Source organism: Entelurus aequoreus, linkage group LG05 (assembly GCF_033978785.1).
Source record: "Entelurus aequoreus isolate RoL-2023_Sb linkage group LG05, RoL_Eaeq_v1.1, whole genome shotgun sequence".
NCBI lineage: Eukaryota > Metazoa > Chordata > Actinopteri > Syngnathiformes > Syngnathidae > Entelurus > Entelurus aequoreus.
Genome location: NC_084735.1, coordinates 59260358 through 59285249, shown reverse-complemented (window position 1 = coordinate 59285249; position 24892 = coordinate 59260358). Strand labels below are relative to the sequence as shown.

The 24892-nt window shown below is 37.4% G+C and overlaps 1 protein-coding gene across 1 annotated transcript in view; it reads left to right on the top strand.

Moving 5' to 3' along the window:
* Positions 1-242: 242 nt before the first annotated feature.
* spns2 (SPNS lysolipid transporter 2, sphingosine-1-phosphate) overlaps positions 243-24892 on the top strand; it is a 130208-nt gene continuing 105558 nt past the window's right edge. The window contains exon 1 of the mRNA XM_062048477.1: positions 243-632. Coding sequence (XP_061904461.1) covers positions 401-632 — 232 coding nt within the window. The 5' untranslated portion in view covers positions 243-400. The remainder of the gene's footprint in view (positions 633-24892) is intronic.

The window sequence follows — 24892 nt, the reverse complement described above, 5'->3', positions numbered from 1 at the left end:
AAAGTGTATTTAAAAAAAGAAACAATAAAATGTGACGTAGAAGAACAAATAGTACTAGTAGTAGTACTAACAGTAGTATTAAGTGCAGTCACACCCACTTCTTATCTTCTGCTAGTTTTTCCCCAGCATCTGCAGCCTAATCAGCTGTGCTTCTCTGATTGGCCGCGGGACTTCAATGGGCGTGGCCTAGAACGCCTGACCGCGCCCCTTTGCGCTCGCCTACTTGACAGGAGGAAAAAGAAGTGAGAAAGAAGCTCCGGTCCTTCTGCCCACTAGCGACCCAAACATGAATTCACGCACAAGTCATCCCGCAGGACAGCGAGAAGACTAATAACCTGTCTTTTATTTCATACTAGTCATCATTCCCATTCATTGGGCGGTCCCGCTGTCACAATAGAACATGTGCGTGGAAGGCGACGGATGCCAGCTGGAAGCCTGCGGCGGTTCGGATGAGGTGCGGACGCTGTCAGGCAGCATGAACCCGCAGCTCAAAGCCAACCAAGACCTTCAAGTCTGCAAACCCGGACACAAATTTCGCGCCGCGCTGCTCCGGTGCCGTTCACCGGCTGCCGCTGCCGGGATCCTCAGTTTCGGAAACGTCCTCAATTACATGGACAGATGCACCGTGACCGGTAAGACGCGTTTATTTCCCACGCAAACATGCTTGTAGTGTCTTTATGTGATTGACATGATTGTCCACTGTGGCGTGTGTCCATTGTAGTGGACATGCATGCACCTATTTATCCGCTCACACGGGAACAATAGGATTGCTTCATTGTGCTGATTTCATCAACATTTCATATCAGTCCAAATGTTTCCTGTGATAACAGTAGCAGATAATCATTGATCGATCATGATGCTAATCAATGATGGGAAGAACATGTTAGTGGTCATCAATATTGTCAGCTTGCTTTACTTTGCTGTTGTTTATCCTCTTCAGTGCTGCCAGTAAAAATGCTTATTATAATACATATTACATCATATATTATTAGATATATGATGTAATGTCATCAGAAAAATACATATGCACTTATGTTACATTCAAGTCATTATTTTCTATCAATTGCAAATGTTGCTGCAGTATTGTAAGTGCAATATAGTTTGTATTGGTGCTTGTTGGCTTGGTTAAAGCTAAAGTACCACTGATAGTCACACACACACACTAGGTGTGGTGAAATTACTCTCTGCATTCTAACTACTGCACCACCATGCAGCCCGACAGCTGAAAATGAACATATTTCATATACTGTATGGAGGTGGGGAAAATGTAAATAAGGCAATATATAGCAATATTTTCCTATATAATATTATATTGATTTTTTAAAATAATTAAATAGATATACAAAACATTCAACTTTATATTTGTACATTCTTATCTGTTTTGGGCCGATTGTAACGCGAGGATGATTTCTGCTCTACTACCTCGCTGTGCAGGTTTAGTGAGCAAGGCAGTACAAGAAGATGGCATTGGCAGTTAAAAAGTAGAGGATTTTTTTTTTTTTTTTTTTTTTTTACATTTAAGTGTCAATATAATACAATTACACTAAAGTACAAATGATTGTCACACACACACTAGGTGTGGTGAAATTTGTTCTCTGCATTTGACCCATCCCCTTGTTCACCCCCTGGGAGGTGAGGGGAGCAGTGGGCAGCAGCATACCCGGGAATCATTTTTGGTGATTTAACCCCCAATTCCATCCCTTGATGCTGAGTGCCAAGCAGGGAGGTAATGGGTCCCATTTTTTTAGTCTTTGGTATGACTCGGCCGGGGTTTGAATTCACAACCTACCGATCTCAGGGCAGACACTCTAACCACTAGGCAAATAGGAATGGATCATTTAAATGGTATCGTATTTTGTCTGTCCATATAGTGTATGTACAACTTGTATACTCACTACATTTTACATTTATTATAATTTTTCATTATTTTATTTTATTATCATTGAACTAGGGATAGGTTGATTGGCAACACTAAATTGGCCCTAGTGTGTGAATGTGAGTGTGAATGTTGTCTGTCTATCTGTGTTGGCCCTGCAATGAGGTGGAGGTGGCGACTTGTCCAGGGTGTATCCCGCCTTCCGCCCGATTGTAGCTGAGATAGGCTCCAGCGCCCCCCGCGACCCCAAAGGGAATAAGCGGTAGAAAATGGATGGATGGATGGATATTATCATTGAACTATGTAGAATATTGCAATATATCGCACAATCCCAGTACCGTATCCTATTTTATCGTATTGTATCGCGACTCAAGTATTGAGATACGTACGATATGGTGACGTCGGTAATTATTATAATTTCTTGTGTAATATATGTTTTGACATGTTCTGATAAATTGTTGTCATGTTGTGTGATGGATTGTTCATTGGGTTAAAAGTGGGCGTGGCTTGCTCATACCTGACACCTGAACTCTGCAGGGATTGGACAGATTGTGTATTGATTGTCCATCATGAGTTTATCATTCTCTCCAAGCTGCGGGGCGAGCGAAATATTCAAATATTTCTCAACACTGCACAGGGATTTGTCTAAATGTGTGTTTTACTTGAACGATAAGCGTTTCCGTGTGGTCTTGAAATGACGAATTGTACATCTGATGCGAGTAATTGTTAGTGCAAGTCAGCTACGTGAAGCACTACGTTGAAATAAAATGTTTGCTTGGCGTGCACTCAGTAGCATCTTCCCAATCCTGAGTCGTACATCCTCATGTCAATTCATCAGACGTCAACTCACAACATCAGAAAGCATGCACACAATAAATGTTACGCACACGCATGCACACAAACATACACACATACACAGTTTTGGCCCACCATTCCACAATGAATGAGAGAGGCAGCAGTGAGGGGAGGAGGGGCTGCTGCAGTGAAAAACGCAGCCTGCATTAAGATGAACACAGGCCACACCCCCTCCTCCTTCTGGACGTCAAAAGGTCTTTGTACCAATAGCCATGACTGGTGTGTGTGTGTGTGCGTGTGTGTGTGGCTCACTAAAGCATCGTCAGTGCGACAGAGAGTCACTATTCCACACAGAAGCTTTTCTACAGCACAACAAAGATGTGAAAATTGCCGCCAGTGATGCTCAGCACTTAGCATAATCCCTGCTATCACAACACACACACACGCACACACAGACATAGACACACACACAGACCCTTTAATGGTGTCATTCATACAATTATGTACTCAAATGTTTTGGGTGTACGTAATTTTCCTATTAATAAATCACACTGCGGACTCCACCTGCTAATGTGCTTATATACACCCTGTAAACACCCACTTGTGTCGGTAACGGTCAAAACAAAGCACTAAAAGGGGACCTATGATGATATTTGTCTTTTCTGACGTATAAATGTTGTTACAATGTTGGATAGTAGTGTTAAATAAAAACATAAGGCTTATGCATTGTGGTGTAAAATTGTCTTGGATGCCTCTGATTGCTTTAAGTGCTTTGAATTAATTACAATGCAAACCAGTTAGTTGGTCTAGTCTAGGGGTCAGCAACCCGGGGCTCTTAGGAGCATTTTTGAAAAAAAATATTGAAAATGGAAAAAGATTGGGGGGGAATAATTTTTTTGTCTGAGTATGTTCTTTTTTTGGGGACAAACATGACACAAACCTTCCCAATTGTTAGAAAGTCCACTGCTTAATATGTTTGTGTGTATGCTTCACTGATGAGAGAGTATTTGGTGAACATTGTTTTGTTTTGTTTCGCAACAGTTTGTTTACATGTAAAATCTTCCACTCCTTTGTCTCATTTTGTCCACCAAAAGTTTTATGCTTTGCGTGAATGCACAAAGGCGCACTTTGTTGATGTTATTGACTTGTTGGAGTGCTAATCAGACATATTTGGTCAGTGCATGACTGCAAGCTAATCAATGCTAACATGCTATTTTGGCTGGCTGTATGTACATATTGCATCGTTATGCCTCATTTGTAGGTATATTTGAGCTCATTTAATTTCCTTTACTTTTATCTTCTTTGTATATTTAATTTAGTGTTGCATATTATCTGTATATAATTGGCTGACTTTCAGATAGTTGTTTGTGTGCCATGTTGTTCCAGACCACAGCAAATGTTACCCAGCTTGCCAAAGATTGTAATAAATCTATTAAAAGAAGACAGTCTGCCGCCCCGTGACTGCACGGGTTCCCTCCGGGTACTCTGGCTTCCTCCCCCCTCCCAAAAACATGCACCTGGGCTGGGGATAGGCTGATTGGCAACACTAAATTGGCCCTAGTGTGTGAATGTGCGTGTGTGAATGTTGTCTGTCTATCTGTGTTGGCCCTATGATGAGGTGGCGACTTGTCTTCCGCCCGAATGCAGCTGAGATAGGCTTCAGCACCCCCCGCGACCCGAAAGGGACAGGCTGTAGAAAATGGATATATATATATATATATATATATATATATATATATATATATATATATATATATATATATATATATATATATATATATATATATATATATATATATATATATATTATATATATATATTTCATCCATATATTTTTAGGCCATCACTGCAGTTATTGCTGAACGTATACATCATATGTCAGCCAAAAGAAGAGCTTTCGGAACCTGTAAACTGTTTAACATTTTTTTTTTATTGTGATTTATAAATTTAACAATATATTGTGAGAATATATCACCCCAAGTATCTGAATCTAATTGAATAGTGAGTTGTTGCAAGATTCACATTTCACAATTGTAGTGTCCCTGTAGGAATACACGCACGTTACGTGCCGCCTTGCAACTTTGTCCAATGCCCGCAACATCCCATCCACATTCTGGCCAAGCAAATTTGTCTCTGAGTGGCGCCCAAATGCGCACGTGAACTGTCTTATCAAAACTCATGTTTGTTTCTTGTGTAGAGGAAGCAGGAAAAACAACATGCAACAATATATCAACTCTTAATTGATCAAATGACACAAGTGTCGGCTTCCTGCGTAGCTCAGACCTACTTTCTATTTCTGTCTACAGCGCTAAGCCTTCTGGGTAACGTCGTATGTAAACATTAACTTCCTAGGTTACATGTATTTATATATTTATTTACATTTTATTTATCCGAGGTAAGATAAGAACAGATTTTCGTTTGCAATGCTGACCTAGCAAAGAGGCAGCATTTACATGTTAGACATGTTAGACATGTTGACGTGTGATGAAAATATCTCATTGTCTCTTATTTACCAACAAAAAGTAACACTATAGGTTCTTAACGTGCGGGGGTAAATATGTTGGAACATAAATGACATATAGTGTCTACTTTTTTTATTTTTTTTTATTTTTTGCTGCAGCTGTTACATATGCTGTAATATTGTACATGGTAATTGGGATTTGTTATATATTGTATATATTGCATAAAAATATAATATAATATAATAATATAATATATCAGAATCAGAATCAAAATCAGAAATAATTTATTAATCCCAGAGGGGAAATTAAAATGTTCAGCACAATCCCATTCAAGATCCGACAAACATTACAGGGAGACAGAACAGGATCCCTGACGGGTCTGCCAACTTCCGGCGCCCCTTACAAAAAAGCTGAGATACACGTAACCAAACATCAAAGAACACAAAGGACATTCAGTGTCCAGTCCGCATGGATGAACGAGGAGCGTCTAAGGCAGGGGTGTCCAAAGTGTGGCCCGGGGGCCATTTGCGGCCCGCAGCTAATTGTTTACCGGCCCGCCACACATTCTGGAAATGCTATTGCAAAAATAAAAAATAAACATTAAAAAAAATAGAATGAGGTGAAATCTAACTAGAAAAAGTTGCAATGTTGACACAAAGCTGCCATGCAGGCTGTTTTTTTTCCTTTTGTCTATCTTTATTTTTCTTTTTTTGCCATTGCTAAAAAAAAACCAAAAAAAACAATGTTATAATGAATTATTGACCTATTCAAGGCTCCAATTTTTCCAAATATTTCACTTTAAAAATGTTTTATGTGGAAAATATTGCATATACTGTGTGGTTGCCATACAAAAACATCAACGTTTTATTTGACAAAGGAGCATAAAACAAACAAAATAATAGTTCAAACGTAAAATTGACAGATATATCGGAAGTTGATCTCGTAACTTAAGTGTTGAAAGTAAAAAAAAAACTAATACAAATGTATCACTTTGAGTGGGGCACCCTTTGTATCCTAAATATATTTAATGGGATTTTATTTATCTTTTCACTGTGATTACTCAAAAATAACAAAGAATATAATCAATGATGTCTTGCATTATTGATGTTTTTAAGGCTCTAATTACTTCACATCAAACATTGCTTTCTGAATGTTTTGGGCAGTGGGGGAAATACTGCATATTTCAGTTTTATTAAAAAAAAACAAAGTTGTCTTGACAGAAAAGGCATAAAACCTTGTTTATTTTATTTTATTTTATATCAACTTAAAGCTGATATACTGTAGAGATTTACTGTAAGCGTTAAATTAAAAAAATTAAAAAATAATTTGACTTGTTTTTAACATTTTAATGACTTAGACCCTTTATGGTCCCCGGGAGCCCTAAAGGTAAAAAAAACCCAAAATCCATATATTTTGTTATGATTTGAAAATGAAAACTATCAAAATGGCCCCCGCAGGCTTTAATTTTTCCGTGTGCGGCCCTCCGTGGAAAAAGTTTGGACACCCCTGGTCTAAGGAGACTGTGGTGTCCGATACCTGCTCATTCAGCCAAGACACTGTGAAGCCTGTCCGTCCTGGCGCTCAGTGCTAGCTCCGCAGCCCTGTCTCTTCATCTGCATCTCCTCCAGTCTCTCGTAACGGACTCAGGTGTGGCAGAGACCCAGCAGCTGGTCTCCATAGTCAAAAGGCAGATCCAAAAGTCCTCAAAAAAGCACCGCAGAAGTCACAAAAGTGCCACCCCTTGTCACACAGTCCCAAAGGGTCCCGAACCAAAAGGCAAAAATATATATATATATATATATAATAACACATGAAAACAAGAGGGAAACACAAAAGGATGACACAAGAGCACAGAGCTCCTGCCTACAGCAGCCACTACAGCGGCGCCATCTTGGAAAAATATCAGTATATATTATATACTATATATATAATATGTAAATATTACATATGTTATATTTTATTTTGCTACTATAGTACATTTTTTGTCTACTTTATACATGCATTATCCTTCCCATCCTTACCCTTTCCATCCTTTGTAACTGAGCTACTGTGTGGAACAATTTCCCTTGTGGTTCAATAAAGTTTGTCTAAGTCTAAGTCTACTTTTACGTCTGTCTGGTATAAAACGAGTAAAACAGTTCTGTGTATTTGTTTTACAATTTTTGTTGAAATTCTGTGCTTTTTTCTAGGTTAAGGTTGCAAGGAACACTTAAAAACAAATCACAAATTGATTTAATGTTATTGAAAGAAATAGCCTCGAAACATCTGAACTTTTTCCGCAACTTTCTGAAAAAGCTTCTGCAAATTCAGACATTTTAGTTCACAACAATCCCAAAAGTGGAAGGACTGATTGATACTGCTATTATATTTTAGTTCATTTGAAACATGAAATCTTAGCAAACACACGTCAAGCTCCTCATGAAGAAAATATTAATATTTGAGGCATATATTCAGCACTCCAAGTTATTCGCATGATCACTAAGTCAACATTGATCTGTTTAAAGTGTGCATCTCTTCCAAGCAGTGCAGTCGTTTTGGGGCTGCTAATCTGTGCTGAATCAAGCATGTTGAGGTGCTGCAGATTAGGTTAGTCTTGTGCACGTTGACATGCACGGCAAGCTGTCACTTTGGGATTCAACCAAAACAAGGAAGCGTCCTATTGGTTAAGTGCTCTTGAACTTTTGGCATCTTGTGCTTAGACGCAGATGAGCTTGTGCTGATAATCCTCTTAAGACAAGCTCTTTGTCAAGCAGCGCAAAAGATGGAGCGATACTTCCAGTCTGACAAGCCGTGTGTTTTGCTAGCATCAAAATACACACTTCTTTGGCCATTAGTGCTCGGCTAAATGTGGCTGCTATTTCCTTGCCCCTGCATGGTTCCTTGTCTGATGTCACTAGCTGCAGCTGTCTGATGTGTGTAGGAGGATAGACAACAAGTTTTACTTTTAAAGAGTTGAGAAAAGAAATGTGTTTGCATGTGTGTGCATGCGTGTGCTTGTGCGTGTGCATGTCAGCCATTTAGAAGGAATCACAATTTTACAAAGAATAATTCTTTCTAGTTAATTCTGACGTGGAAATAAATTATGAAATAGATCAAGTACAGAAAAAGTATGAGTCAGTTTAAGAAAAAGTATTCAGTGTTTCCCACAGACTGGCAACACATTTGTGGTAATGGCGGCATGGTCAGGGGTGTGTGATCTTGGTAGTGTCAAAATGATGTCATCATATAATTTGCATAATTGTCCATGATGCAAATAATTTTATACATATAATTGAAGAGACATCTGGGTTATTATTTGTTATTAGTATCAACATTTATTTTTCTTGTTGCATCATAGAAATTTGCTGTATTTTACAATTTCTGCTTATTTAATGAGTACAATGTAATACAGGGTGCAATTTGTACACCCCTGGTTTATTTCCAATTATTATTGTGGCCTCCATGAATGTTGGAATTAATTACAGTAGTTTGGTAAATGTAAATAGTCCTTTTAGATTAATGATGACAAAACTTGAGGTGGCGACTTGTCCAGGGTGTACCCCGCCTTCCGCCCGAATGCAGCTGAGATAGGCTCCAGCGACCCCCCGCGACCCCAAAAGGGACAGAAAATGGATGGATGGATGGAAAACTTGAGGTTGTTGTTTGATAGTCTCCAAAATGAAGTTACTAAGCACACAAAGAAAGTACATTAACATACATATAATAATAATAATAATACCTGGGATTTATATAGCGCTTTTCTAAGTACCCAAAGTCGCTTTACATGTTAAAAACCCATCATTCATTCACACCTGGTGGTGGTAAGCTACTTTCGTAGCCACAGCTGCCCTGGGGTAGACTAACGGAAGTAGACATACATGTAAAAATCAACAATACAGTAAACTGAAATAAATTAATGCAACCATGCAGGATAAAGGTTGGCTCATATTCCCCTTTACTGCTAACATACACTGGACGATCCTATTGACAGGCTAACAAAGATTAGCGTTGTGATCGTAAACATATTTAAAAAAAAAAAGGATTTTAACATAACAAAATTGTCCTAAAACAACTAGGGATGTAACAATAAACGATAACAATGACATTCGCGGTAAAAACGTGATGATTACTGCACTTTAAAAATTTCACGTACTAACTTGAAAACAAGAGACAGTAACATCTTTCCCCACTTAGACAAAGCCCAAATTAAACTTGTACAAACACATTACTGTCTGAGCAACTAAAGTAATAAATTGTTTACATTGAACCTACAAGCTGTGCTCTCTTAGGACAGAGTGGTCGTTCTATACTCAGAGGAAGAGAGTCAGCGTTTTGTTGTTGTTTTTTTTACGGTGCATTAAAGGACCGCTAAACAGTGTAGGACACCACAACACCCGTCAGATATATAAATATAAACAATAATAGATACAACATTTTATGCATGCACTCTTTACATAATACATTTTAAAGTGTAACAGTAAAAAACAATATCTAAAACATCAAAAGCTTAGCCATTAAAACCGATACAATACTAAGGGTTTGCTAACAGTGTTTCTATTTATTTTAGTTGTTTGAAAAAATAAAATAAAAAGAAAGTCAACGATTTCAGTGTGTGTATAAGTACTTTTTGAGCACATTCAATAATACTGCGATAATTTTATATAATTATGGCTGTGATCATTTTGGTGATATGATATGAAATGTTCATATCATTATATCCCTAAAAACAAGAAATGCATTAATACCTACAGGCATATATTCACCAAAGTCTGTGGAAATGAATATTAACTGCTAACTTTGTACAACTAGGGATGTGTGTGTGTGTGTGTGTGTCTTCAGTGTTCCAGTTAAATATGTATACTTTGCGATCTTTGTTTCATTTTCTCTGCTGCTTAATTGGACATATGCACAGCAGCAGGACTGAAAAAGACGTTCAGACTCTATATGACTTTTTTAGATCCGATTATTGTTAATCCTTTCACATAAAAACTTTGGTTTAATTTTACTGCATGTCAACAAAGCGAATTGCTTTAAAAACCTGCATGTTAAAATAGAACAACTCAGTTTCCCACACAGTTCTGAGTAATCTTTGGATTCCTTGATGCAGCCAGAAAACATGTTGTGTGTTCTTAAGGCTCCAGTTTAGCTGAGGTCTGAAATGATTATTATTATAATTGTATTATTATTATTATTATTATTATTAATAATAATAATACTAATGATAACCATTAGGGCTGTGAATCTTTGGGTGACCCAAGATTCGATTCAATATCGATTCTTGGGGTCACAATTCGATTCAAAATTGATTTTTTTTTTCAATTCAACACGATTCTCGATTCAAAAACGATTTTTATATCGGACACAGTGTGTTGTCAAGCTTATGAGATGTGATGCAAGTGTAAGCCACTGTGACACTGTTGTTCTTTTTTTTTCCTTTTTTTATAAACGTCTAATGATAATGTCAATGAGGGATTTTTAATCACTGCTATGTTGAAATTGTAACTAATATTGATACTGTTGTTGATAATATTCATTGTTGTTTCACTACTTTTGGTTTGTTCTGTGTCGTGTTTGTGTCTCCTCTCAATTGCTCTGTTTATTGCAGTTCTGAGTGTTGCTGGGTCGGGTTTAGTTTTGGAATTGGATTGCATTGTTATGGTATTGCTGTGTATTGTTTTGTTGGATTGATTAATAAAAAAATAAAAAATAAAATAAAAAAAAAAAAAATAAAAAAAAAAAAATCGATTAAAAAAAAAAGAAAAGAGAATCGATTCTGAATCGCTCAACGTGAGAATCGCGATTCGAATTCGAATAAATTTTTTCCCACACCCCTAATAACCATTAAGCCAGCACTGAAAGTCTCCATGTCACAAAATCACACAGTCACACTATGATGTCACCTTGATGTCTCAAAGCTTAATATTGCATGCTTGCATACAGTGGATTGACTACTGTCAATGACACACAGAAACAACCAAACTAATCAATAATGTGTCACTGGATGGAGACCAACAAGCACACAGCAGACAATAATTGTGGATCTTCAGCCTCCTTCTCACTTTGGAAATTGGAGAGAGTGTAGAATCTATCATTTCCAACCTTCTGTGAGGCCATGAATGTCTCCTGACTGGTGATTGGATGAGTGCGAGGAAGTCAAGGAGTTTGTGCGTGTGTGTGTTTGTATGTGTGTGGTGGAGATGGACATTTTTTAAATATTTCACACTCATCATCATGCTGATCATGAAATCATTTTTAATGAATACCTCCATCATCGCCTTTCTCAAATGTTTCTCTTTTGAGACTTTTTTGTTAAAATAAATGGTTCTTTCACTTTCAGGACCTTTTGGTTTACATTATCCAGTAGTTTATCCAATCAACATTTTGCCAGCTGCTTTTTGATGATCACGGACCTTCTCCTCCCGTCATGGAGAAAGATAGGCGATGGGTTCACAACTTTGCTGTGCAAGATGTACTGTCAAGTAATAATTCATATCTGGACTCCCTGAATTCCAGTTCTTCAGATACTTGCTGCAAACCTAAGCTGCAGCATTCCAGAAGAAATAAGTAAACGTGATAGGAGATAGGTGCGTGATTTTACATGGAGACTATTTTCCGATTTTAGTCACGCAGCGGACCTTTTCACTGCTAACGCTACTTTTATTTTTCCTTCAGTCACAGCAAGCACGCAATTCCACAAATAGAAGAACAAAATGTATTCAGCAAGGTGATCTAAATCAGTGGTCCCCAACCACCGGGCCAATCGGGCCGTGCAAGAAGTTAAAAAAATAATAATAAAAAAAAAAATATATATATATATATATATATTTATTAAATCAACATGAAAAACACAATACATACATTATATATCAATATAGATCAATAGAGTCTGCAGGGATACAGTCCGTAAACACACATGATTGTATTTCTTTATGAAAAATAAAAAAAAAAATAAAAAAAAATTCCATGTCTCTTTTTACACTGGGTAGTTGGAGTGTGGTCATGTGACTGCCAGGCTCTGTTTGATTGATGAATGGAAGTCAAAAGTCACTAGTACTTATGTTGGATTGATGCAACAGAGTCATGTGACGTTAAGTTCCGCGAACGGGCCAAATAGATACGTCTTTGCAAGCAGTAATCATTAGGTTTTAAGTAAATATAATGATGATAGAAATAAATGTAGCGGTCGGAATGAAAGTCAATGTAACAAAAGTGAAAGTCGTGTTTCTTCACAAAAATACTCGAGTAAAAGTAAAAACTATGTTGCATGAAAGCTACTCTGACAAGTACAATGTATTCACTTAAGTAAATGTAACGCAGTAAATGTATATGTTCCTACTAGGGTTTTACGGTATACCGGTACTAGTATAGTACCGCGATACTAATGAATCATATTATTAATTTACTATACCGCCTATAAAAAGTACCGGTCCCCCCCGCACCCCCTACACCTAACATCCACTGTAATGATACCAAGTACAGGAGCGTATCCTGTCCATACTACAATTATTACATATATATTTTTTAGCATCACTAAATCTTCTTTTGTTTTTTCAACATTTGTATTATGTTTATTAACTTGGGAAATATGTCCCTGTACACATGAGGACTTTGAATATAACCAATGTAGCATCCTGTAACGACTTGGTATCGGATTGATACCCAAATTTGTGGTATCATCCAAAACTAATGTAAAGCATCCAAACAACAGAAAAATAAGTGATTATTACATTTTAACAGAAGTGTGGATAGAACATGTTAAAATAAAAAGTAAGCAGATATCAACAGTAAATGAACAAGTACATTAATAATTATTATTCTACCACTTGTACTTAATAATTTTGAAAAAACAATAGAATGGAAAATGACACAATATGTTACTGCATATATCGGCAGCTAAATTTGCTTACTTACTAATAAAAGACAAGTTTTCTAGAATGTTCACTATTTTATTATAAGGACAAACTTGCATTAAGAAACATATGTTTAATGTACCCTAAGATTTTTTGTTAAAATAAAGTCAATTATGCAATTTTTTGTGGTTCCCTTTATTTAGAAAAGTATCAAAGTACCGAAAAGTATCGAAATACATTTTGGTACCGGTACCAAACTATTGGTACACTAGTTCCTACACATCTTTGATCTTTGATGGTGAACTTCTTCATTTGTCCTTCCACCAACAGAATTACCTCATTGAGGTGTTAAAACATGTCAACAAGCTAATCTTTAGTCATTTAACATTATTATGTTTGTGGGCAAAGTCACAAATCAATGCAAGCAATTCATAATTCCGCTTTTGTCGACAAACGCCGATGTCGTCTCAGCTATGTGAACTGAAACGTGTCCCACAGTCTGACTGCGATAGTGTGGGAATGGTTCTGCTGGGAAGTCAGTAATAACACGTTGACTATGATATTTTTGTATGTGACAAGTTGTAGTATAGAAATGAAAGAGATGTGTTTTTATTTATGCTAATGTAGTAGTTATGGCTGCCCAGAGGGGAATCCTTTTTGATGTATTGGAAGGAAGTGGTGAAGTTCTTTTCTTGCAGACGAGATCGGCGACGTGCTGACATTCCAGCACACAAAACCAAAACCACATTTAATCTTTGATGCTCTTTTAAACAGCTAAACGAATGCTTCTTGTTTCCACATTTAAAAAAACAAACCTCAGCATATCTTCATGAAAAAATTGGTCCCTAGTTGTTTTTGCCACATGAACACAGAATTGATCTGATTTAATTCCTGGCCATTTCTGAGATTGTCCACAAACTGCAGAAGAATATAAATCTTATGGTATTCTTTTCTATAATGTGTACAAGTATTGTCAAGTATTCTACAATTCTACAAAGTATTTAAAAAATATTCCAAAATAATTTTAAAATATTTTTGTGGCATTGTGAAGTACCTAGAAGTATTGTAAATTATTATCACATCTTGTACAACCTGTGGCCTCACACCATGGCTTCACAAAGATAACATCATTGATGACTGATAGATTGTTTACACATCTTATAAATACTTAATCACCTCCGCCAGGAACTTATGTATTTTCTGTTTGTTTGTTAGTGAGCAAAACAGCTGAAAAAGTTGTGGGTGGATTTTGATGAAACTTTCAGGAAATGTCCGGAACAAGTGATTCCGTTTTGGAGCTGTCCCGAATGTTGTGCCCCGCGGTGCAGCCATTGTGGGGACGCGTGTTGCTCCTTGCAACTCATTGCATGTCACTCTCTCATTACATTTCACTCTCTCATTGCATGTCACTCTCTCATTGTATGTCACTCTCATTACATTTTACTCTCTCATTGCATGTCACTCTCTCATTGCATGTCACTCCCTCATTGTATATCACACTCATTACATGTCACTCTCTCATTGCATGTCACTCTCTCATTCCTTCTCACTCTCTCATTGCATGTCACTCCCTCATTGTATATCACACTCATTACATGTCACTCTCTCATTGCATGTCACACTCTCATTACATGTCACTCACATTATATTTCACTCTCTCATTGCATGTCACTCTCTCATTGCATGTCACTCTCATTTCATGTCACTCTCTCATTGCATGTCACTCTCATTGCATGTCACTCTCTCATTGCATATCACACTCATTACATTTCACTCTCTTATTGCATGTCACTCTCTCATTGCATGTCACTCTCTCATTGCATGTCACTCTCATTATATTTCACTCTCTTTTTGCATGTCACTCTCATTGCATGTCACTCTCATTGCATGTCACTCTCATTTCATGTCACTCTCTCATTTCATGTCACTCTCATTGCATGTCACTTTCTCATTGCATGTCTGTCACGCTCTCATTGCAGTCACTCTCTTATTACATGTCACTCTCATTGCATGTCAATTTGTCATTGCATGTCACTCTCCCATTACATTTCACTCTGTCATTGCATGTCACTCTCTCATTACATTTCACTCTGTCATTGCATGTCACTCTCTGATTGCATGTCACTCTCTCATTACATTTCACTCTCTCATTGCATGTCACTCTCTCATTGCTTGTCACTCTCTTATTGCATGTCACTCTCTCATTGCATGTCACTCTCTCATTACATTTCACTCTCTCATTGCATGTCACTCTCTCATTACATGTCACTCTCATTGCATGTCACTCTCATTACATTTCACTCTGTCATTGCATGTCACTCTCTTATTACATTTCACTCTGTCATTGCATGTCACTCTCTCATTACATTTCACTCTCTCATTGCTTGTCACTCTCTCATTACATTTCACTCTCTCATTGCTTGTCACTCTCTCATTACATTTCACTCTGTCATTGCATGTCACTCTCACATTAAATTAACAATGCTAAAAATGACTAAATTCCGGACTATAAGCCTCTACACTTTGAACCCTGCTGCTCATAAAATGGTGCAGGTAATTTATGGATTTCTTTTCGCTGACGGCCATAATAAAACGTTTTCACAAAAAAAAACAACCCAAAAAACAGGCAAATACAACGAAACGTTGTTTTATTGTTTGTGCTATGGCGCCGTCTTTTGGGCGAGTTTGCTCACTGCAGTAGCTTGAGTGTCCTTCCATTTACTGGCAGTGCTTTTTTTTTCAATGAGTTTTTACTTGTATGTATTCTTCATGTATCACCCCAAGCAATGTTTATTCCATGTGTGATGTCTATAGGAGTGTTTTCATGCATATTTGTACGTGCTAATAAAGCTAACGTCGTTTGCATTAGGTGTTTTACTTTAGGTCTTAAAGGTGTTAACCTTTTAAGAATGTCCGTGTCAGTATTATCAACTTACAATGGCATTCTTTTTGTTTTGTTTCAGTTTCACAAATTCCTAAATAAACTCACCAAGACGTCACTGGAGTTATTGAGTCTGTTTAGCTGATTGGATAGTTTGCTTCCTCAGTGCATGACGATGTCTTCTGTTTTGTTTGATCAGCCGTTTTACTGCCGTGTTACAGGCACTGTTTGGAAACAGTTAAGGTATAAACATTTACAGAATCTTATTTTGCAACATATACTGTATATCTGCGGCTGATAGTCCGGTGCGGCTAATGTATGGAAACATATTTTTTTCCCCTAAAGTTTAGTGGGTTCGGCTAATTTACCGGTGCGTTCCATCGTCCGTAAAATATTGTATATAAAATGATATTAAAATAAAAATGTTTTACTGCCATGTTACAGGCACCGTTTGGAAACAATTAAGGTATGTATGTAAATATTTATAAAATATTTCTGTGTAAATAACTAATTTCACAACTTACAGTACAGGCCAAAATTTTGGACAAACCTTCTCATTCAATGTGTTTTCTTTATTCTCATGACTATTTACATTGTCACTGAAAGCATCAAAACTATGAATGAACACATGTGGAGTTATTTACTTAACAAATAGAGGTTGAATAACTGAAAACATGTTTTATATTCTAGTTTCTTCAAAATAGTCACCCTTTGCTCTGATTACTGCTCTACACACTTTTGGCATTCTCTCGATGAGCTTCAAGAGGAAATGATTGTCACTTCACAGGTGTCATAGTTTTGATGCCTTCAGTGACAATCTACAAGGTAAATAGTCATGAAAATAAAGAAAACACATTGAAATGATAAGGTGTTTTCAAACTTTTGGCCTGTACTGTATATACAGCGGCTAATATAAGGAAAAATATGTTTTTCTTTTTTAAATTTAGTGGGTGTGGCTTATATCTGTTTGTCTCTTCCATGTCTTGCATGTTCTTTAACAATCAGTTGTGAACAAGTGTGCTAGCCAGTAAGCACAGTGTATTATTAATAAGATATATGTCTGCTCTCTCTCTGTATTCTCACTGCACACATGAAATATTTAGCACGTGTTGGCTGGGACTACTGCTCCTCCGCTGAATTCAAGCTTTTCATTAGTCAAATAAAATTGTGTTAAAAATGAGCAAACCTGAAGCATTGGATGAGACTTGAATGAGAAATGGACAGTATGAACAGGAATATGAATATGATTGTAATAATATATCATATTACTGATTTGCATGGAAGTATGTTGTTTGTTCTTCTCGCATCCGACCTGCAATCAGCAAAGACCTGTTTTTGACTCCTTGTTGTTTCTGTGTTCCCATAAGTCAACCTCTGTGTTTCTCAGACCTCTGCTGCACATTTCCTTTATGTGTGGCAGGAAAAAGCATTGAAATGAAAAAAAAAAAAAAAAAAGATGGTTTCCTCGCCCATTGTGGCCACATGGCAGAGGGAGGAGAACGTCGGTCAGGAGCTCAGCGGCCACAGGCGGACATTTTTGTGGTCAACTTCTCTTCACTTCAGTCTTTACATGTTGTTTGTCTCTCAGGCGCGTATCTAAAAACTGATCACAAGAACAAACCAACCATGCACTTTGTCCTCAGTTATTATATTTCCTGCTGGGTCTCTCACTAACTATTTTTACTGCCTGCCTGATCGCCTCCTTTACCTCATTGGAGGGGGGAGGGGGAGACACACGAGCTGGCGGTCTCGCACCGCACGCCAGATCCTCAATGACTTCCATCCACTGGTTCCCTTTCACACACACACACACACACACACACACACACACACACACACACACACACACACACACACACACACACACACACACACACACACACACACACACACACACACACACACACACACACACACACACACACACGCACACACACACACACACACACACACACACACACACACACAGACACACACACACACACACACACACACACACACAGCCTAAGTGACTTTGTAAGGCCATCACCTATTTTATTTCTCTTTGCTCTTAAATTAAACTGCTATCCTCACCTTCCTTTAACCTACTTTCTCTGGGCAGAAATAGAATCTGGGGATCCACCACTATCAAATCTGTCCCCGTGTGTGTGTGTGTGTTTGTGTCCGTGGTTTTTTTTAAAACCAATGTTCACGTTGCTTATTACAGTTTTTATTTCATTGCTAACCAGCATTGGTGGAAAAAGTGGACTCAACTTCAAAAGTACTTTTTATTGCTTTCACACAAAATGCATTTAGGGACGTTAGTCACCCAAGTAATCACCAAAGTATTTTCTCAATTATTAGTTGGGCACCTGCAAAACATTTCATACTTTATGCTACAAACCCCAAAACCAGTGAAGTTGGCACGTTGTGTAAATGGTAAATAAAAACAGCATACAATGATTTGCAAATCCTTTTCAACATATTCAATTGAATAGACTGCAAAGACAAGATATTTAATGTTCAAACTGGAAATCTTTGTAATTTTTTTGCAAATATTAGCTCATTTGGAATTTGATGCCTGCAACATGTTTCAAAAAAGCTGGCACAAGTGGCAAAAAAAACACCTTATTTGGAACATCCCACAGGTGAACAGGCTAATTGGGAACAGGTGGGTGCCATGATTGGGTATAAAAGCAGCTTCCATGAAATGCTCAGTCATTCCCAAACAAGGATTGGGCGAGGGTCACCACTTTGTGAACAAATGTGTGAGCAAATTGCACAACAGTTTAAGAACAACATTTCTCAACGAGCTATTGCAAGGAATTTTGGGATTTCACCATCTACGGTCCGTAATATCATCTACAGGTTCAGGGAAGTCACTGCACGTAAGCGGTTAAGACCGTGACCTTGGATCCCTCAGGCTGTACTGCATCAAAAAGCAACATCAGTGTGTAAAGGATATCACCACATGGGCTCAGGAACACTTCAGAAAACCACTGTCAGTAACTACAGTTTGTCGCTACATCTGTAAGTGCAAGTTAAAACTCTACTATGCAAAGCCAAAGCCATTTGCGGTATAGCTCGGTTGGTAGAGCGGCCGTGCCAGCAACTTGAGGGTTCCAGGGTCGATCCCCGCTTCAGCCATCCTAGTCACTGCCATCCTTGAGCAAGACACTTTACCCACCTGCTCCCAGTGCCACCCACACTGGTTTAAATGTAATTTAGATATTTGGGTTTCACTATGTAAAGCGCTTTGAGTCACTAGAGAAAAGCGCTATATAAATATAATTCAGCATGCAGTCAAAAACATGAAACGAGGGAAAGCACCAGGACCAGATAATATTTTAATTGGCACAATTAAAGAGGGGGAGGATGTCATTGCTAAGGAGCTGGCGAAGCTATACACAGCTTGCTTACATCAGGAGAAAGTGCCAGAGAAGTGGAAAGAACCTAACATGATCATCATTTTCAAGAAAGGGGACAAGAGGGACCTCAAGAACTAAAGACCTATTAGCCTTCTTTCAAACATATACAAGTTGTTTACAAGAATTCTGACAAATCGAATGGAAAATACACTTAATGGCAACCAACCCAGAGAACAAGCAGGGTTTAGGAGTGGTTTTTCTACCATGGACCATATTCATACATTGAATCAGATCAAAGAAAAATGCCAAGAATACAACAAACCACTTTGTATGGCCTTCATAGACTATGAAAAAGCATTTGATTCGGTGGAGACAGTCGGTTCTAAAAGCTCTGCAAGATCAAGGAATTCATCATAAGTACATTAACTTACTCAAGGACATCTACACAAACTGCACTACCACAGTTACGCTGCACAAACCAAGCGAAAAAATCCACATAAAGAAGGGTGTCCGACAAGGCGATACAATTTCGCCTAAACTGTTTACAGCTTGTTTGGAAGGCATATTTCGCTCTCTGGAGTGGGAGGATAAAGGAGTTGATATCAACGGAGACAAATTTAATCATCTGAGATTTGCAGATGACATTGTTGTCTTGGGAGAGCAAATCAGTGAAGTGGAAGATATGCTTAAAGACCTTGCAAATGCCAGCAAATGTTGTGGATTGAAAATGAATATGAAAAAAACTAAAGTTATGGCAAATTCCATGGTACCTCATGGACCTGTGACTGTTAATGGAAATGAAATTTATGAAGTTAATGAATATATCTATCTGGGGCAGAAATTTAGCCTGAAAGAAAAGAGTCAAGAACAGGAGATAGGGAGGAGAATCAGATTGGGCTGGTGCCAATATGGAAAACTGAGCAACATCATGAGAGGAGAAATACCGTTAAGCCTAAAAAGAAAGGTCTTTAATCAATGCGTGTTACCAACCATGACATATGGAGCTGAAACCTGGGCATTGACAAATAAAATGGAAAAGAAAATAGCAGCAGCACAACACAACATGGAAAGAAATATGCTCGGAATCACATATAAAGACAGAAAAACAAATGAATGGGTGAGAAAACAAATGCAAGTCCAAGACATTATGAGAACTATCAAATTCAGTAAGTGGAAGTGGGCTGGACATATCAGTAGAACAGATAATAGATGGACTTCCCTAATGACATCATGGAGAGCCATGGATGGGAGCAGAAATAGAGGAAGACCAAGAGTGAGATGGCGAGATGAGATAGACAAATATTGGGGAACAGTGCAGTGGCAGGGAGCAGCTAGAGATTGTTCACTATGGCAGAAACATGCTGAGGCTTTCGTCCAGCAGTTGACTGACAATGGCTGATGATGATGATGATGATGATGATGAAATATAATTCACTTCACTTCACTTCATTTATCAACAACACCCAGAAACGCCATCAGCTTTGCTGGGCCCAAGCTCATCTAAGATGGACTGATGCAAAGTGGAAAAGTATTCTGTGGTCTGACGAGTCCACACTTCGAATTGTTTTTGGAAACTGTGGACGTCTTGTTCTCCGGACCAAAGAGAAAAAGAACCATCCGGACTGTTATAGGCGCAAAGTTCAAATGCCAGTATCTGTGATGGTATGGGGGTGTATTAGTGCCCAAGGCATGGGTAACTTACACATCTGTAAAGGCACCATTAATGCTGAAAGGTAAATACAGGTTTTGGAGCAACAAATGTTGCCATCCAACGTTATCATGGACGCCCCTGCTTATTTCAGCAAGACAATGCCAAGCCACGTGTTACAACAGCGTGGCTTCCTAGTAAAAGAGTGTTGGTACTAGACTGGCCTGCCTGTAGTCCAGACCGGTCTCCCATTGAAAATGTGTGGTGCATTATGAAGCTAAAGTACCACAACAAACTGTTGAACAAGTTAAGCTGTACATCAAGCAAGCATGGTAAAGAATTCCACCTGGAAAGCTTCAAAAATTGGTCTCCTCAGTTCCCAAATGTTTAATGAGTGTTGTTAAAAGGAAAGGCCATGTAACACAGTGGTAAAAATGCCCCTGTGCCAACTTTTTTGCAATATGTTGTTGCCATTAAATTCTAAGTTAATGATTATTTGCAAAAAAAAAAAAGTCTCTCAGTTCGAACATTAAATATCTTGTCTTTGCAGTCTATTCAATTGAATATAAGTTGAAAAGGATTTGCAAATCATTGTATTCTGTTTTTATTTACGAATTACACAACGTGCCAACTTCACTGGTTTTGGGTTTTGTATATTTAATTTAACAAGATTTATGAAAGCCAGTCACTGTGTGTTTTGTGTGTAAACTTGAAGGGTCTTGTGTCCCTAGTTAGGTTTTAAGGGGTTTGTACAGGAGGGCGGGGTTCCCCTCCCTGTCTGTTTTGATAGTTTCAGTTGATTGAGTGAAGGATGACCTGTTATCAAAGCTCTACCAAGAGGGATGTGGGGGTCCTGATCTTGACTGTTGTTGATGGAGATAACAATGAAGGATTTGTAGCCCTGGGCATGGAAAATAGGAGCGGTCATATAAGCCTGCATGCATATTTTTGTCTAGGTCATCTATTTTCCATCTAGACTGTATGCAGGAGTTCTAACTGAGCCAGTTCTAACCTTCAATCGTCACAAAGAGTTCTAACTTGAGTAGCGGTAATTTGGACAAGATATATATTTAATATATGTTTAGTCTAGTTAATGAAATCAAATGTTGCTATCTCGAAGGAATTGGAATAGACATATCTTTCATTATTGAATGCAGCCATGACCCCGTCAATGGATGATGCTGAGACAGCCGATGACATTGCAACATTTCGTCAGTTTCTACCTAACCCCTAACCCCTAACCCTATCACTGGTTTCTATTTTCACGAACATTGTCAGGTTCTGTTGATATTAAACCCCAAGATGCAGAGATGGAAGGCGTAGCACAGGTAAACATGACATTCATGTAAAAAAGGAAATAGTGCCACTGGTAAGCGCACATGCAGGAAATACAGGAAACAGGCAAAAGAAAACACAGGAAACAATCATCGAGCCCTAACTGGAGGGCGAGGCAGGCATAGACAGCAGCGAGCTGATTGACAACAGGTGTGGCCAGGCTGCCAATCAGCAGCAGGTGAGGGGAAATAGCGCTCAGGGAGATAGGCAGGAAAAGGAACCAAAAATAAGAGCGCTACACAGGAAATAAACACAAACCAAGGAAGCACAACCAGATGTGAATATGACAGATCGTCACAAAGATGTTGTAACAATATCTGGTTTAATGCTACATTGAATCTTATTTTATATCGTAATAAAACTGAATGAGTTAGAAATAAGGATTTATTTGCTTCTAAAAAGGCGTCTTGATTTCAAACACCACAAAAATAATATTGTTTTGACACCTTTAAAATATATCCTGCAACAATACTACAAATAATACTGTAGTCATGCCATTGAATGTATGCATTAATCAAGTTTTAAACCACATCATGCAGTTAAAAAAGATGAACAATTAGTTTTGTATGAATGGTAAATACTCGAAGCTAGTAATGCCAATGTTTTTAAAATCTTCCCACACAACTTTTAATTCTAAAACTGTCTCTTTATTATTGTAAGATTTTAAGGAAATATATTTTGTTGTTGCAAGAGTTTTGATCAATGCTTTGTTTCGAAAGCGTTAATGTCTTGTCCACAGGTTTTTTTTAAAATAATATATAATGCAATATTTGTAATTGCCTGTCACTTGTAGGAGTATTGACAGTGTTCCTTTTTTTGTGAGGTTTACATGTTTAATGTACATATCATTAATTTTAGCTGCATTATAAGTGTATGTTTAATACATTTAAGGGATTTATCCCCCTAGTGATACTTAAGAATTACAATTACAAGCTGTTATTGTCACTGTACAGCAACGTATACAACCAAATTTAATTAAATTGAAAAGCTGCAAGTAAACCTTAGCTTGTTGATTTTACAATCTTTAAACGAGTGTGGTGTTGCTCATTGGTGCTTTTAGACTACCATGCATGCCCATGCTTTTATCATTGTTTTTTCCTGAAACAAACCCTGTTTGCATATATGTTCTACACAAGCATATAATAGTTTCTTGTGTGTTAGTATTTTAGAACGCTTCTTTTTCAAAACTAACAGACAGAGGAAATAAATGTTTTAGGTGACGTTAATAATTGTCTTCATAACAATAACAATACAAACTATATATTTCTATGTACAGTATGTCTAATTTTTTCTGATTTAATGATTTTTACTACAATTGTACACTATGCACATTAGTGCATTTGCACACATCATGGATAAGCAGGGTACTCCTACTGCATTTGTACATCTATTCATTAAAGTTATGTTAATCTAGACCCAAACCTGTTCACCAATTACATCTTTTTTATTTTTTATTTTACAATTTTTTGGTTGCAGTATTTTACATGTTTAACATCAACATATTTCCCGCAATCCTACTGCACTTGTACATCTAATTATTAAGGTTAGGTTGAGTTAAATCATTTTGTTACCCTTTACCTAATTTTATGTACACACCTTTTTGATTAATACTGGCTGAATTTCAAATATCTCTAGTCATTGTTTTCAACACTATCTGGACAAGACATCCTTTAAGAGCACTGTCATTGTCCGATTGTATTTCTTAAAAAGGCCAACATATGAACAACTTGATGTTATTTGGATGAAAAAATATGTAAAACTAATAATGCTAAAGTTTTACAATGTATTTACTTTTGTTTATTTACTTTTGTTTAGCTGCATCATTTATAAGTGATTTCTACTACTTCTTGTAGAAACATTGATAATTCAGCAACCTCTACATATATTGTGTAATAATTCTATGCATGTACATATTGTATGTGCTTTATGTACTTTGTGATTCATTCACTCACTATTTTTAGTATCTTCATTGTTTTAATGTTTTTCTAAAAAAATGTTACAAATTATATTTGCATGTACATGTAAAAGTTCAAGAAGTTTCGTATTTCAGACAGTATGCAAATTTTTTATTAAAATGTTTGCGTTTTTATTATTATTATTTGTTATCAATTTGTTATATGCCTAAGAGCTGAGTGTTTCCCACACTTAATTGTTGATTAAATTAATAATGTCAAGGCGATTGTATACCTCTTCATTACGGTAAAATTTCCTCTTTTAAGTACAACAAACAATCTAGTTACCTGTTTACATATACATCAGAAAGGACATTAAAAGTGTAATTAACAAGTAAATAAGTTAGAAATAAGCTTATCCTTGCTTCTAAACTGTGTTCTGTTGTAGTTTTAACATTATCGCAAACAATTCAACATAAAACACACATGTACAAATATAGAAAGGTCTCGGATATGATTTATTTCTTATTTTGTTCTTTTGCATGATATAGTAAAAATATTTCATACTATAAATATTTTAACAGCAAGATGTTATCCGGATATTCATTTACAAATGTATTGTACATTAGAACTAACGGAGGGATCATAGCTGCATTCAATGATGAAGGATGTCCATACATCCATTTTGTACCGCGTATCCCTTTTGGGGTCGCGAGGGGTGCTGGAGCCTATCCCAGCTGCATTCGGGCGGAAGGCGGGGTGCACCCTGGACAAGTCGCCACCTCATCACAGGGCCAACACAAATGGACAACATTCACACTCACATT